Raw genomic sequence first — 16,415 nt, forward strand, 5'->3', positions numbered from 1 at the left:
GGATAGACTTGCTTTTATATAAATCTAGATTTGTTCAGTTTTCAGTGTTCCCGTTTACCAGTAATTACCAGTTTTTACCGGTAAAATTAGGGTTGGACCGGTAATTCATGTGACTGCCAGTCCCTGTTGACCGGCAAATAAAGTAGCTTATGAATCTTTGATGTTGAACAAAACATCAGTGATATTCATATAAGTATATTTTTCAAATAAAGTCAGCTTGTCTGTTACCATCAGGGTTTCCCCTTATCTATTACTAGTATAAATATCCATTTGTAGCAACTTGGTCACGATATATTAAAAAAAAGAAGAGAAAATTGTGACTGAAGTTTGTGTGAATGACGTTTAGATCTAACTAAGTTACTTAAGAGATGACATCTTTGCACTGAGCATGATGTTGAAAGAATTGAAACCAAATAATTTTCATGTGTTTTTGTATTTGTTGAAAGTTGAGACTGGCAAAAATTAGGGGGGACTGGTAATTTTAAGAGTTGCTAGTCCACAAGGACTGGCAGTTTCAAAATCCAGAGGGAACACTGGGTTTCATAAAATACATATATGCCACAGCCATGGTGCATGACTAATTGTCTGGTTACTGAGTAGAAAGATTCATGCACTCATTACAACTGTATTATCCTTCTGATTTTGATTGGTGGAGGTATGTCAAGTCAACTGACAAAATAACACGCGCTAACAACCCTGATAGTTTTCTGCAACTCCTGAAAATATCTTGGAAGCAGCTTGTCTCGACCAATATTAATGAGCTCTGTTCATTTCTTGTTTTCTAATGTCTTCATGAAAATGTTCTCCCATTTCCCCCCGCAATACCTTCTAAAATCTTTTGTATCTGCTCTGTATGGATATGTTAAGACTTGCACAAGTCTCTAAAGCAATAATTATTAGTTTAAATCATAAGTTCTAGATTCTGTAAATAATAACAAGTTGTCCCTATGAGAGACTGGAGTCCTCACTGTCCACATATCTAGACTTGGCTATTAGGAGGATAGAATTACTACACATCCATGGACGTTTCTTCCAGTACAGCCTTGGAGCAAGGCTAGGCTATGTTGCCCCATTTGTTTCCATGCCCACAACCCCCCATGGAAAAGTACCATCCAAAAACAGTACAAAGCACCCTCAGATGGATAAGTCATGGATGTATATAGTAATTTTATCCCTTTACATGTCTAGATAAGAGAGATAAGATAAGACGCAACAGGACGCCAGTCTTTAATACGGAAAATGTGTCCTTATTATTCATATAACCTCAAAATTATGATTTAAAAAAATAATTACTGCCTTACAGACTTGTGCAAGTCTATCAGTTGACATGCACCCTAACAAGTGACAAATTGCACTCAAACAGTACAAGTGGTATAACTGAGAGAGATATCAGGTCACATGACCTGATGTCATGTGACAGCCGTTGAATCACCCTGATATGTGTCTGATCTTGCTCAGTTAATCTGTAACTTGATAAATTACCCACCTTAGCTCCACCGCCTGTATGTACTCAATATACCAACACCAATCAGGTTTACAACAGTAGTAAAGGAATAAGCTTCCAGCTATAATTGGTTATTTTTCAAGCTGGTTTTATAAGTGGTAATATATTTTAGTAATTAAATCATTTGTTTACAAATCAGCGTCACTTTTCAGTCATTTCATTTTTTTCTTTTATTAAATCTGCATCGGGAATAATTGAGTACTTGAACCTTTTTTCTACTTTTTTTTTTTCACAGTTACATTGACATTCTGATAGATTGTAATCTCTTACTCACTCCAGTAGGGCTGGGACGAGTCAAACTTTACTGCCCGGGTACCTGACACCCTATTACCCGGTTCTACCCGGGTACCTGCTATGGGTCTCAGAGTTGGGTACAAAATGTCCGAATGGAAATTGTTTTACCGAAGAGCTGACAAAAACTATTGAGATCCTTACTCGAACATATAAAAGTCAGAACGAATGATTGCATAGTGAGAAAGAAATGTGAACATTAGCTACACTTGTAGTGTAACCATAGAGTTTCATTGTTCATGTCATTACAGTATATCACGTGACTACAGCGGGTCTGGGTAGTTATGTGGGTACCCGGGTCCTACTCAGGACCCATTCGAGTACCCGAGTTACCCGTCCCAGTCTACTCTCCAGCCTGCTTGAACAGTGAGTGAGTGAGTATGGTTTTACGCCGCTTTTAGCAATATTCCATCAATATCACGGCGGGGGACACCAGAAATGGGCTTCACACATTGTACCCATGGCGTGACGAGCGAACGCTTTAACCACTAGGCTACCCGACCGCCCCTTACTATATACCCCCGATGCACATATATATCTATTAAGTCATTGATGTTTATTATCCTATCATTTGTTTGGCTGTGTTTGACTTTGTGGCTCACCTTTTATCAAAACAGTATTTTGGTTGCAGGGCTTTTTTTAAAACAAATTGACTATTTATTTCCAACCATTCCTGCTTCAACTGCTTTAGTGGTTTCTAGTACCTATTGTCAAAATAAATGATTTGATATGCATCTTGACGTGAGTAGCACATTCTTTTTAGATCTGAGTACACATTCTGATGCCTCATTGTTTACACAATTTAGTTTGACAGGGTTGTCAATTAACGCAAATGTTGCATTCCCCCTCAAAAAATAAAAAATTAAATTGTAACTGATAAAATGTCTGTGTCCCTGCCATCACAAAGAATTATTTTTTTTCTGCATGTATACAGATAAAGATTACCTATTTAATGAAACAATTTAATGCTAAATATTTTTTCAAGGTCAAAACTTGAATTTTCTGTTTCTTCATTTTCAATCTTAACCATGGTCAATCTCATTAAAATCAGATCTTAGTTCTCGCTGCCGCTAAACAAAGATCTGAGAACACCCCATTACAGGTCATGTCAGACCGACTTTGTGCGAATTTTGACTGACCAATGGAATGACTGACAAGAAGTTGACATTAGCCAATCAGAAGGCAGCTTTCTCGAGCTTTATGGCACTAATTTCAAATTGGCGACTACGCTTCGAAACATATATTGACAAATTCTTAATTAAAAATTTAAAACCTGAACAAAAGAACATTCTGGAATGGCTAATAGATTGTCTAGATTGTATGGATTCAGTCATTAAGCCCGTAACTGTCATTCGGAATACCCTGTTTTTAAGTTTTTGAGGTTGTGTGATTAGAAATCACATTCCGACTGTCACTTTCATAATCTTGTAAGCGACGTTCAGATTGGTCGGATGAAAGGTCGGTCTGACGTGACCCCAAATGGGATGTCCTCAGATCTTTGTTTAGCGGTAGCGAGAACTAAGATCTAATTTTAATGAGACTGAACCATTGTTATCTTAACAAATGTTAACATTTCTGTGGCACAGAGAATTATTAACTTGGTATTGATTTTCACAAATTTGTGTCGACACAGAATCGATATAAATATCTGAAATGATAGTTTCGATATCAAAACATATTGATATGCATAATAGGATGAGATCCCTAATTGTTAGCCTTTTTACTCAACAGAATCCTGAAAGACTCAGGCTTCGGACAAGTGGCAAAAGTCGAAGAAGGCATCACCAAGTTGTTGTTGAGAGCCCTGACTTACCTTTCTTCAAGTAGGCCACAGCCTCAGACACATTGAACTTCCCTCTGTGGTTGGCGTCGGGGGAGAATGCAAGCTGTCCTTTGTGTTGACTAGTTGGTGTGGGCGGAGGCTCAGCATCCCGGGAATCAACTGACACATCGGAGTTCTCAAGTTTCGCTACAATACCTTCACCATAGAAAAAAAGCACAGTTTTATTATTATCTTTGCTGGAAGAAGCAGTAGCAGCAGCAGCAGCTGATAACTTAGTCTCACTAGATGCTGCTACATGTTCGGTCCTTAATGCATCGGAACCATGGCTGTTTCTATAACCCTGAGTTTTCGGCAGCACAACTCCGTTGAGTCCTCCCACGCGTGTCTTGGACATCTTGGCTGTGGTGGAGGATGGGGAGGAGCTGATGACACTGCCTGGAAGAACCTCCGCCCCACCACCATTGTTTGGTGTTGGTTGTGATGGTGTTTCTGATGGTTTAGGAACAGTCGGCTCTGATTTCTTAGAATTGTCTTTTGGTAACGTCACTGGTATAGACTGAGGTTCACTTTGATTATGATTTACACTCACTTTCCTTTCACAAGAAGTAGCTCCTTGCTGCTGAATATTGTTCACACTAGTTGTCACATGGTCATTGTCACAGCTGCTTTTCACTTCCTGCTCGAAGTTGGAATCAAACCCGAACGTAATGCCCAGGTTTTCTGGGGCTTCACCAAATCGTTTGTCCAGGAAGATTACAGATTTATTATTTTTCTTGCTATTGTTACCACCAACACGAGCACTCACAGACACTTGCTTACCAGGGTTTTCTTTGGAAATACTACCCAGATTCACAGCATGTTGAGATCGTGAACTTTCGGTGTAGTTCAACACTTCCGTCTTAATAGTTCTCTGAGGTCCATTTTTCGGCCCATTCTTAGGCCCGTTTGGGGGCCCGTTCTTAGGACCATTTGGGTTTTCAGTTTTTACGATTTGATTACCAGACATTTTGGAATCATTTGTTACAGTAATGAGTGGAATAGGATGACTGTCACTGGAGGAGCTGGAGGGTTGTCCCCCCGACGGACTCACACTTGTCAGAGTGTCCTCTGAAACCGTGATATCGCTAGAACAACTACTACTCGAGACGACCTTCGAATCACTCACACTCACAGAACTGAATTCCACGTCTACACTAGCAGGCACAGACACATCCTTATCGACCATCACAGGGTCTGACAGAAGGAATTCTTGACTACCACTTTTCTGTCGTGATCTCTGTGTTAACTTTGGACTGTTTTCCTGTTTGGTATCTTCAGGACTTGATCCGATTGAATGTCTGCGTTCAGTTGGACTGCCTTTCCAGACGGTAGGTTTCCTGGAGTTGGCATTGTCAGATTGGGTGTCAAATGGCTCCTCTTCCTCAGCTTTTGGGCTGGTGGGTGAATTGGGTGGTTTAGGCGCAGCAGCCATCTTTGCATAAGACACTGGGAAACGGGACACAAACTCACTCAAACTGCCTCCTTTGGCAGCAGGGAGTGATTTCACCGACTCAATGTCACTGTCATCCTGGGACCTCAGTTCAGTTAGAGTATCAATTGGAACATCACCGAACGAGTTCCTCCTTCCCTCTCTGAAAGTAGGCCGTGATTTGGCGGCATTTGCCTTCTTTCCAAGAGCTGGGAAGGCTGACGGGCTGAGATCCCGAGTTTGTTCCTTCTTTAACAGTGAGGAAATAGGGGGTGGTGTCACAGACCGGGGCTGTGGAAGACCCCGATTCTCCCTTGGTCCATTCTTTTGGCGAGGAATCTCGGACACAACGTCTTTAGCACCTGGACGTTTCTTTTTCTTACTCACCAAAGTGAACTCTTGTTCCACTGGAGGAAGGTTATCAATGTCAGTGAAAATATAGTCTTGATGATTTTCAGTGATGGCAAGATCATCACTGTCTAAATTAGACACCATCCTTGTTGGACCATTTTCAATTTTCATTTTGTCTACAGTTTTGGAATTGTTAATGATATCGTTCTTATTTTCCAATTTCTTATTATTCCGAAGCTGACCCTCTGGCTTTCCGTTCTTACCCTTTTGTTTCTTATTCTCCACAGAAGCTGGGAGAACAGCCTCCACAGATTTCTCCTTCTCTCGGTTCTTGGTTTTGTTCTTGTCTTTCGGGTCAACCTCCCTCTTATGCAAAGGAGGACTTTTGGAAGAACTTATTTTGTCAGCAAGTGGTTCAATGTCTTTGTTCAACACGAACTTGGTGTCTGGTTTGCTGCATGGCTGGGAATCCTCCAGTGGAGCTTGTGATTCTACTACACTGGTGGCTGCAGCTTTATCACCATAGTTGCCCATGTCCTCCTCCTCCTCTTCGTCGTCAGCTGCTACTATTGGACGTGCGTCTGCAGCAGCTGCGTCTGCGTCTGCTGGAGGTAGGGGGGATGCTGGGGCCTCGCTGGTCACCGCGGTGGGAGAGTTGTCAAGTTCCACACTCTCGTTGTGAGAGTCGTTAGTCTCGTCTGCCTGACCTACCCTTATCTTCTTCTCTTTATTCTTTTTAGCTGCTTTGTCTGCTTTTACAGCAATCTCGCTGCCAGGACTAGACTTCTGACTGACTTTCTTTTTCAGTTGTTTTTCACCAAATTTATGTGTTTCTATAAATTTGACAAGATCGTCTACACTAGCTATGTTCCCGACATAATTGGGAATATCTTCAGCAAGCTTCACAGGCTCCTTGTGTGTCTTTTTCCGAGATTTCTTGCGATCAGTGCTAGAGGACCCATCTTCCAAGTCTTTAACTGATTGCCCTTGAAATGGGAAAGAGTCGAAATTCGAAGTTTCACGTGGAAATTCAGGGGGGTTTTGGGGATATGTTCCATAATTAGTAGGCTTTCTTGAGCTGACAAGACTTCCCTCGACTGACTTGTTGGGTGGCTCTCTCATTTGCCTGTAGGCACTAGGTGCAATTGGGTTTCCGTTTATGTCATGGCAACTATTCCTGGTCTTTGAGCTGCTCACACGTTCATCAGCATCATCTGAAGAAAGAAGACAAAGAATTACAAACCAAGATCAGAAAGTTCACGAGAAGATTCTTATATAAGTTTAGGCAATATTCCAGCAGTATCATGGAAAAGAAAATTCTGACTTCACATATTACCACTGGCTAATCAAAATGTTTTCAGAATGTTAAATGAAAGCTTTAACCCAGGGCTAAACCCCATTTATGATCACAAAGAATTACTTCATTTGATTTTTTTTTTCTCAAAATGTTTGAAATAATGACTCCACATGAGGTCAATGAAGAACAGCTGAATTACCCCAATGACCCAGATGCGCAGTTAATCGTGATTATCATGGCGCAGTGTTGAAGCAAGGCTCTGCTCACTTCTGTGATTAGATTTAATGATTTTTCTGCTGCTGTTGATGTTATCACCTCATCCAGAACAGCAAAAGCTAATGTCCTCTCAACAATAACTGACTGACACAACCTAATACAAGCTTCCACCGATGCAGTATCCTCTTATACCCTAATGTCAAATGCTACTGGACACACAAAAGGTCAGTCTGGAGAATGATTCTCAAACAAGCGTGTGAAAGTCTTTCAATAATTAATTTCTTTTTTCTTTCCAAAGTACTTCAATACAAAAACACCATTATCTAAATGTCAGAGTGAATTGGGACAAGGCCTTCTTTGCATGGGGACATAAATGGCATGAGTAATTTTGCAGATAAAGTCAGAAACTTCAGAAATGCAAGCTTAACATTGCAGAGACATATAATGGAGATAATCGTAATACCATATTCGGCGTAATAATATTCACTCTGAGAAATGAGAAACAGGGGGGCTCTTATCAGAGTTGAAAGATCTGAAATTTCGTGGTTTATGCTGACAGTCTGAAATGTTTATATACGACAGATATATTTTTCCAGAATTTAATTGCCCATAATTTAGGGTGCATATAACACACAAGTGTGTATTATACGCGAATAAATAAGTCTTGTGTACATTGTTCAATTGGAAGGGGTGCTAATTGGGATTGTTCACTAGCCAATACATTAGCAAATATTGCCATGGGCGCTTATTAGAACAGGGCGCTTATTACGTCTAATACGGTATTTGCTTTTTTTGTTAAATCATCATGTCGCAAAGTAGTGTACATTGTATATGAACCAATATTCCAGCAATGTCACGGCGGGGGACACCAGAAATGGGCTTCACACATTGTATCCACATGGGAATCGAACCCGGGCCTTCAGCGTGACAAGCGAACGCTTTAACCACTAGGCTACCCTATCACCCCTCTAATGATGTGCACATGCTACGAGGAATCCATATAGCCCCAGGGGATGGCAACTGAGCCACTTCTGCGTATTTTCTATCCTTGTAAATCTTTCCGAAAGTAAATCTAATCTTGCATTGTCAGCAAAACACCACAGTGGCAATTTGCCACTGCCTAAGTCTAATGTTCCTCCACAGCACATGCCCAGGATACATCTGCTGGCATAAGATATGTTTTTTTAGCTGACGCTTACAGGGATAACATGCTTCATGCCTCTTTAGTATTCCGTACTCCAACCCTGACTTCTGGACAGAAGAGAGGAGAGTAGGGTGGAGATGAAGGCCAAAGTCTGGCTTTCTGTTCTTTGTGGTTCCAACTATTCCCATCAACTTCTGTTATTCGTAAATATGAAGGTCTGAACTGGGGATACCAGCGCTGGAAATTAACAGTTTCAGGCCCCTAGTCCTTACAATGAGAACATATAGAAAACCCCTTAAAAATGGCAAATTTCTACTCGTCCTTATGATACTTAACTATTGGGCAGTTTGGCAAGGACTTTAGGACTAGTGCCAATTTCTAATGCTGGGATACCGGATGTTGATGCCATCAGCCAAGTCACAGAGAGTGACCACCCAATCCTCATATGACTTGGCTCTTACAAAAAGAGACCTCTCCTGACCTGGAACATGGGACGTGTGGGGGTAGGACAGGAGAGTGGGAGTAGGTTGGGGGTCGAGTGACTTGGGATACGATGCAGCATGGGTTTCTAAGACATTCCTTGCAAACTTATGCATGACATCATCCTTTGATATAATATCTCCATACTATTATGATAAATACCATGGACCTATTTGCACGATGACTTTATTTTGGAAGTCACATGACCACCCCCACCTTGCACAGCCAATCAAAAGCATAGATCAGCACAGACCCACATCATAATCGTGGCCTCATTCAAGTAAGCCCTCACATATACTTAATCTAATCAGAAGACTGTTATGAATAAACTTTTAGCTTGAAATTTTAAAGTTTACAATACGATGACAATATCCATACTTGTTTCACTCAAGGAAAGTGTAATTTAGTCAATTTAGATTGTAATTCGAACCTGGCTAACATTTAAAGGTGTGGTGATGAATGATCCACAGTATTTATCATAATGGAATCGAGATATAATATTATAGATAATCCCAGATGGCTATCATCAGCTGTGTCAAATTAGCACAATCTTGTTTGCTCTATATCGGAGTATTCAAGTGGATGACAATCAACAGGTATTTGACATGACATGTATCTTCTATTTTGTTTGGTTTTATTTGTTTGTTGTTTAATGCCACATTCAGCAATATTCCAGCTGTAAATAATCAAGTCTGGACCAGACAATCCGAAGATTGACATCCTGCGCATCGATCCACGCAGTTGGGATACGATAACATGCATCAACCAAGTCAGCAAGCCTGACCACCCGATCCTGTTAGTAGCCTCTTACGACAAGCATAGTCGCCTTTTGCAGCATGCATGGGTTGCTGAAGGCCTATTCTACCCCAGATCTTCACGTATCTGTATCTTCTAAATGACCAGCGTAATGACGAAGATGACAGGAAATGAACAAAGCAGTGATATCCATATCATGGACTCCCTGCATGCTTTGCACATGACTTCCTCATCAGTCATTCAGTCAACAGTTGCAGCAACGGGCCCTTTCATGTGATGGTATGCACACAAGCCACAAAGGAAGCTGAGGGAATTAGGAGATCAAAAATGACCTTAGCTTCAATTTCCACAAATGACACAAGATTTTAGTGTCAGTTTTGACAAATGTCACCCCTGTTTTCAGATAAATGCTGTTGAGCCATATTCACCAGATTTGAGTTTATGACATGCAGTACCATATCAGACAGTAATGGGCACAATTTCCTCCACTGTACATGCTGTAGTCATGTTGAAATCCACTTGGAATTACTCATAAGTCTTCAGGATAATATCAAAAGAAAATATTTGAGACATGAATGTGCTAAGTCTGAATACAATGCGAAAGTAGTTACGGACAACCTCATTTTTTTATATTACTATTAACTATAGTCATAGCAAAGAACCGAGTGGACCTGAACTTATTTTGAGTAATATATATTTTGTGACCTTTTAGGATTCCCCAAAACATAAGGTACAGTATGTGAATGTTGTAATATGACACTCAGCAATATTCCAGCTATATTCCAGCTGTAAATAATCAAGTCAGGACCAGACAATCCAGTGACTGACATCATGAGCATAGATCGAAACAATTGGGATACGATGACATGCATCTACCAAGTCAGCGAGCATGACCACCCGATCCCGTTAGTCGCCTCTTACGACAAGCAGTCACCTTTTACGGTTGCTGGAGACCTATTCTACCCCGGATCTTCAAGAGTGCAATATGACAGCCTCGTGATGGCTTATATGTAGTCTGGTCAGGTGAGGTGAAATGGGGTTAACGGTAACGTTGCGTCCAAGATTATTGCACTTATATAGCGACGTGCATGCACGTGTATGTGGCTGCTTGTACTAGTCCGGACTAATGCCGATTTATAGTGCTAGCACACTGAGATACCATGCCACAGTTTAACATGAATACCCCACTCAGACACAGTATACTGACTCCGAGCCAACCAGTCCTTGTTTTAGCCTCTTAATGCCGAGAGCCAGACAGGGTAACAACCAGTATCATCTTTTAACGTCTTTTGGTATGACGCGGCTGGGGATCGAACCCCGGACCTTCTGCACTCCGGGCGGACGCTGTACCATTAGACCACAGAGGCGGTCAGTCTGGTCAGGCAAACCACAAGGTATGATCACAATCAGCAAGGTCACACATGTTAAACATACAATACTCCGCTCTTACTACAGCTACTGGAGACCACTATTACACCCTGGAATCCGTACAGAGACAAGACATAAGGAAATACTGGAAAGAACAATTAGATTGGAAACATGCTCATCTCAAAGGATGCAAGTTTGTGCCAACAGTTTCAATACTTACACTGACTAGGGAACAGATTACTCACAAGGCACATTTTGAGTGAGCGAATGTAGCCCAAAACAGAATACATCATTGTCAAGTCACAACATAGATGTTTTATACACTTCTGTGCTTCACTGAAACGTACACGAACATCCCAGTCAAGAAAATGCTGAAGTCGGCAGTTTCAACAACCTGAATTACCTACTACCACGTAACTCATTCAGTGTTTGAATGAACTAAAGCAGCCAGGAATGATGACAGAAACTGTCAACCTGTGGAAGGCTTTTGTCAGAGTCCTTGACGACAGATTGGTAGCATCAGATTTATTACCCATCTGTTTCGGTAACAGCAGAGTGCTAATGCTGATGTACAGTGACAAGTCTCACGTGAGGTTCTGAAGTTTTTCTATAAAAAAAAGCTCCATATACAGTGACCTGAGCTGACCGATGGACTACAGCTCCATTTATATGGACCTGAGCTGACCGATGGACTACAGCTCCATATATAGGGACCTGAGCTGACCGATGGACTTACAGCTCCATATATAGGGACCTGAGCTGACTGATGGACTATAGCTCCATATACAGTGACCTGAGCTGACTGATGGACTACAGCTCCATATATAGGGACCTGAGCTGACCGATGGACTATAGCTCCATATGTAGGGACCTCAGCTGACTGATGGACTACAGCTCCATATATATGGACCTAGTCCAGAATTTTGCCAGTTTTGTTGTGTTAGCCAACTGAGACACCATGTTCCAGTTTAACATGGATACCAGAATCATTATACTGACACCAAACTTAACGTCTTTTGATATGACGCAGCCAGGGGATCAAACAATCGACCTTCCACGCTCTGGGAGGATGCTCTATCCACTAGACCACAGAGGAATGTACTGCAGTGTGGAGGCGGGAAATGACACGCTAGACCTCAGTCCAATGGAAGAGCAGTCATCATCCACATGGTACAGGCGGCAGCATGGTGCGAGGACAGGCGATAATGTCACTGATGTGCCAGAATTAAAGTGGGCGTCACTGAGGGCACCAGCAGCTGTTGTATTGATATTCAGATCATGTGAAATTATCTGTTTCCACCGATAAAGATAGGGATGCTACGTATTGGTATGCATGGAATAATTGGAGGTCACATAAAGAACAGTTGGTCTAAGTACAAATACAGTCGGGACTAGTTGTTTTCTAAAAAAATCCGGTGTTTTACATGGTTCATTCTTGATGCAACTTTTGTATGTTTGTTGTTTAACGCTGCACTCAGCAATATTCCAGCGGTCTGTAAATAACTGAGTCTGGACGACACAATCCATAGATTGACATCATGCGCATCAATCCCTGCACTTGGGACACGATGACATGCATCAACTAACGAGCCTGACCACCTGATCCCATTAGTCGCATCTTACGACAAGCATGGGTCATATAAGACTAAGTGTAAAAGCAAACTATTATATGAGCACTCCAGCACTGGTTTAACCAGAAACAGCTGAAGGCAAAAGCATGATTATATTACACACAAAAACACTGGGTAATAAAACTAAGTCACGAAGAGTGACTGTGGATACACCTGACCAGGATACGAGATGACAATGATGGGTTAGGAATCCCATGTGTTCAACATCAGTATGACAAACACCTGTGACATGCCTGTATATCTAAACACACCTGTGACGCTGCCCTTCAGGTGTAGAGGTCATGGGACCCAAGCAGCTCCAGGGCTCCCCACCCCCAGACAGTCAGCGCCATGCACACTGAAGATTCAGCATCATGTGATGACTTGCAACATGACACACATGTTTGGTGCAAGGCTGAATTTGTGCAAAATTATACCACTCAATTTTGATAGGGATACTCAGATATGTCATTCTGTTTAAAATACACTTGAAATATTATGAGAATCAGTTTTGTGTGTCATGGAAAGGTTAAAAATATCCTCATCATAAGCGGAGTGAGTGAGTGAGTGAGTGAGTGAGTGAGTGAGTGAGTGAGAATTGGTTAAGTGAGTGAGTGAGTATGGTTTTTATATATTCAGCAATATCACTGCCGGGGACACCAGAAATAGGCTTTACACACTGTACCCACATGGAGAATCAAACCCGGGTCTTTGGCGTGAAGAGCGAACGCTTTGACCACTAGGCTACCCTTCTGCCCTTGAGTTGTATAGTAAAATTCATAACCTTATATACTGTAGTGAATGAGATGCAAAACCAATCTACGAGAAAACTATGAAATGATACAGTTCAGTCACGATACCACACCATCATGATCAGTAAATTCAGGGCATGAGACTTCCCATGACATGTTCAGGAGCAGCTGATGCCTATCCATTACTCTATTCCATACTGAAATGGATGTACAGACATGAGACCCGTGAAGATCCGGGGTAGAATAGGTTTTCAGCAACCTATGCTTGTCTTAAGAGGCGACTAATGGGATCAGGTGGTCAGGCTCTCTGACTTGGTTGAAGCATGTCATCGATTCCAATTGCGTGGATCGATGCTCATGACATCCATCACTGGATTGTCTGGTCCAGACTAGATTATTTACAGACCGCCATCATATAGCTGGAATACTGCTGAGTGCCGCGTTAAACAACAAATAAATAAACAGACATGAATACTATTACAACACTCACACATCCATTCCTTTCTCACCGCAGTGTTGAAACTAAATACAAAAGTCAAGAAATATTTGCCAAAAACCCTATTGTTAATGGTAGAAAATGTAAGGGCTCTCTAGATTCGGATACTACAGGATAAACCTCCAGGACTCCCCTTCAATTTGAACATTGCATCGTAACACATGTTCATATAAAATGGATATTAAACAACAACACCCCAGTATTAACTCAATTTGTTTTCAAACCTGAAAAGCTGAAGTCTTGTTTTCATAGTAAGCATCAAGTTCGATCCAGCCAATGTTTTCATTTAATGATATTCCTGTCTTGCCTTGATAAAAAATCGATAGCACAGGTCCTAGTAACAGAGCCTAAATTCTCTTACATTCCACAGATTCCAATTAGGTTTTTCTCCGGGGAATCAATAGCCTTTCTTTATTGATAATACTGCTTTTGTTTAAATGACAACAGGTTTATCATAATCAATTTCAGACCAGCTAAATGTGTTCTTGTGTGTGTTCTTGTGTGTGTGTTCTTGTGTGTGTGTTCTTGTGTGTGTGTGTGTGTGTGTGTGTGTGTGTGTGTGTGTGTGTGTGTGTGGTGTGTGGGGGAGGGAGGTTGGTGTGTGTGTGTGTGTGTGTGTGTGTGGTGTGTGGGGGAGGGAGGTTGGTGTGTGTGTGTGTGTGTGTGGGGGGGGGGGGGGGGGGGGGCGAGATGGAGAGAAAGAAGAGGAAAGAGAGAGATGTAAACTTAACCATCATGCTTTTCTGGCTGCTGTAACAGGTCTGAACTGATGTAAATACCAGATCAGACATCCTCACTCAACAGATTCCATCTTTGCCGTCTTTAAACAGCCGTAACTACTTCTCTTTCTGTTGAAAATAGATTTTACTCTTGTCACACATGAGCTTGTTATATACTGGGGCAGTGAGTGAATGCCCCTGGCCTTGATACAGTAGATACATACAGAGATATTCACCGAAAAATATCCAAGATGTCATAATTGCTGAAAAGAATATCTTACGTGAAAATGAGGACTTTCATCACTGACAAGTACGATCAGTCTCCCTTGTTGATTCAGTCTGTATGACTACTTGACAACTCAAATGTCAAATTGTTAAAATATGGCATGTAGGTGACAAAAGCCATGTAATAGTAAAGATATCATGAGGGTACAAGATCTCTGGTAAAAGACATATCATGAGCATGTAGAAAAGACATGTCATCAGCGTGTGGAATATAAGGCATATCATGAACATGTGGTATAAGGCATACCCTGAACATGTGGCATGAGGCACATCATGAACATGTAGAAAAGACATGTCATCAGCGTGTGGAATATAAGACACATATGAACATGTGGCATAAGACATATCATGAACATGTGGTATAAGACATATCATGAGCATGTGGCATAAGACATATCAGCATATGGTATAAGACATATGAACATGTGGTACAAGACATATCAGCATATGGTATAAGACAATGGCATTCCCTGCATACCACCCACTCCAAGAAGCAGGGACGATGAAGCAGTTGCCTGCTCTTGACAGACATAGGATGAATGATTAATACAACACCTACATAAAGTGTATGGTGGCATTTCAACATGGGAGTTGTACTCAATCAATGTCGGAGGAGAATCAATACAGCATCCTGTTCCATATTTAGACACCCTGTCTGTCGCCATCTATAATCATCCAAATGCTTCATAGACAACATAACACAGATCCTACTTACGATGCAGTAGATAATCCCATGTTCGCTCAACATCATCAATAAGTCAGCCCATAAACTAAACAGGATACATTGATCATGTGTAACAGTATCTTTAATGTGTAAATAACACATACACTAGCTTTATTGATGTCAATATAACCAGAGAACTAACTCGACTTCATCACAATAATTAAACATAAAAAAAGCTTACGGCAGGCACTACCAACCTGTACCATCTTCTGTCCCCGATGACTTGGCAGGACATGACTCCACACCTGCCTGCCTGACTAACAATCTGTTCTACACTAGCGACACCTACTGGCAGTATAAGGAACTAGTTACTTCATTCTACCTCCCAATTTTCCCAATCTCCGGTGATCATGCAGTTTATAACATGTGGCTGAATGTGATAAGTAACCTGCATCACCACGATTACAGTAGAGCTGATATTAACATTATCTTTACAGATATCCTTTCAGGTTGTGGGGGTGGGGATTACATTAGAATATATTTATGTTGTTACCATGTTTCAGGGACAGGATGTGATATAGATAGTTGTTGGGTGTGAGGAGGAGTGGGGGGGGGGGGGGAGGAGAGGAGGAAGAGATGGAAAGGGTGAAGGAAAGGGATAGGGAAGAAAGGGACGAAGGAGGGTAGGAAGGGATGAAGAAAAAGAATAAGGAAAGGAGGGGAGGGGAGGTGGAAGAGGGGAGATGGAAAGGGTGAAGGAAAGAAAGAGGGAGGAGTGAGTGAGTGAGTATGATTTTACGCCGCTGTTAGCAATATTCCAGCAATATCACAGAGGGGGACACCAGAAATGGGCTTCACACATTGTACCCATGTAAGGAATCGAACCCGGGTCTTCGGCATGACGAGCGAAGGCTTTAACCACAGGGCTACCTTGACCGCCCCGAAAGATGGAGGAAGGGAGGAAGGGAGGAGGAGGAGGAAGACAGGAGGATGGAGAAGTAATGGAGAAGAGAAAATGAGGGAGGAGGGGGAGAATTGGGCAGTCAATGAAATTAATGAGCCTTACTACCTGATCCCGTAAGTCACCTTACGGCAAGCATAGGTAACTGAAGGCCAAATAGAAGGGAGGGAAGGACAGAGAGAGTGTTGTGGGTTGTACCTTGACTGAAATGAAACATGACAGTAACTTTATCCCTTACAGTGAACAGGCAGTTCGATCCAAATGTATCAC

At 41.7% G+C, this 16,415-nt stretch overlaps 1 protein-coding gene across 5 annotated transcripts in view; it reads right to left on the reverse strand.

The window, feature by feature from the left end:
• Positions 1-16,415, reverse strand: part of LOC125380105 — an 84,609-nt gene that overhangs the window by 10,040 nt on the left and 58,154 nt on the right. For all 5 annotated transcript variants that reach the window (XM_048396373.1, XM_048396375.1, XM_048396376.1 and 2 more), the window contains exon 3: positions 3,609-6,611. In XM_048396373.1, the coding sequence (XP_048252330.1) occupies positions 3,609-6,611 (3,003 nt within the window). The remainder of the gene's footprint in view (positions 1-3,608; positions 6,612-16,415) is intronic.

The sequence above is a fragment of the Haliotis rufescens genome, unplaced genomic scaffold (genome assembly GCF_023055435.1).
Source record: "Haliotis rufescens isolate VD_foot unplaced genomic scaffold, xgHalRufe1.0.p SCAF_15, whole genome shotgun sequence".
Lineage (NCBI taxonomy): Eukaryota > Metazoa > Mollusca > Gastropoda > Lepetellida > Haliotidae > Haliotis > Haliotis rufescens.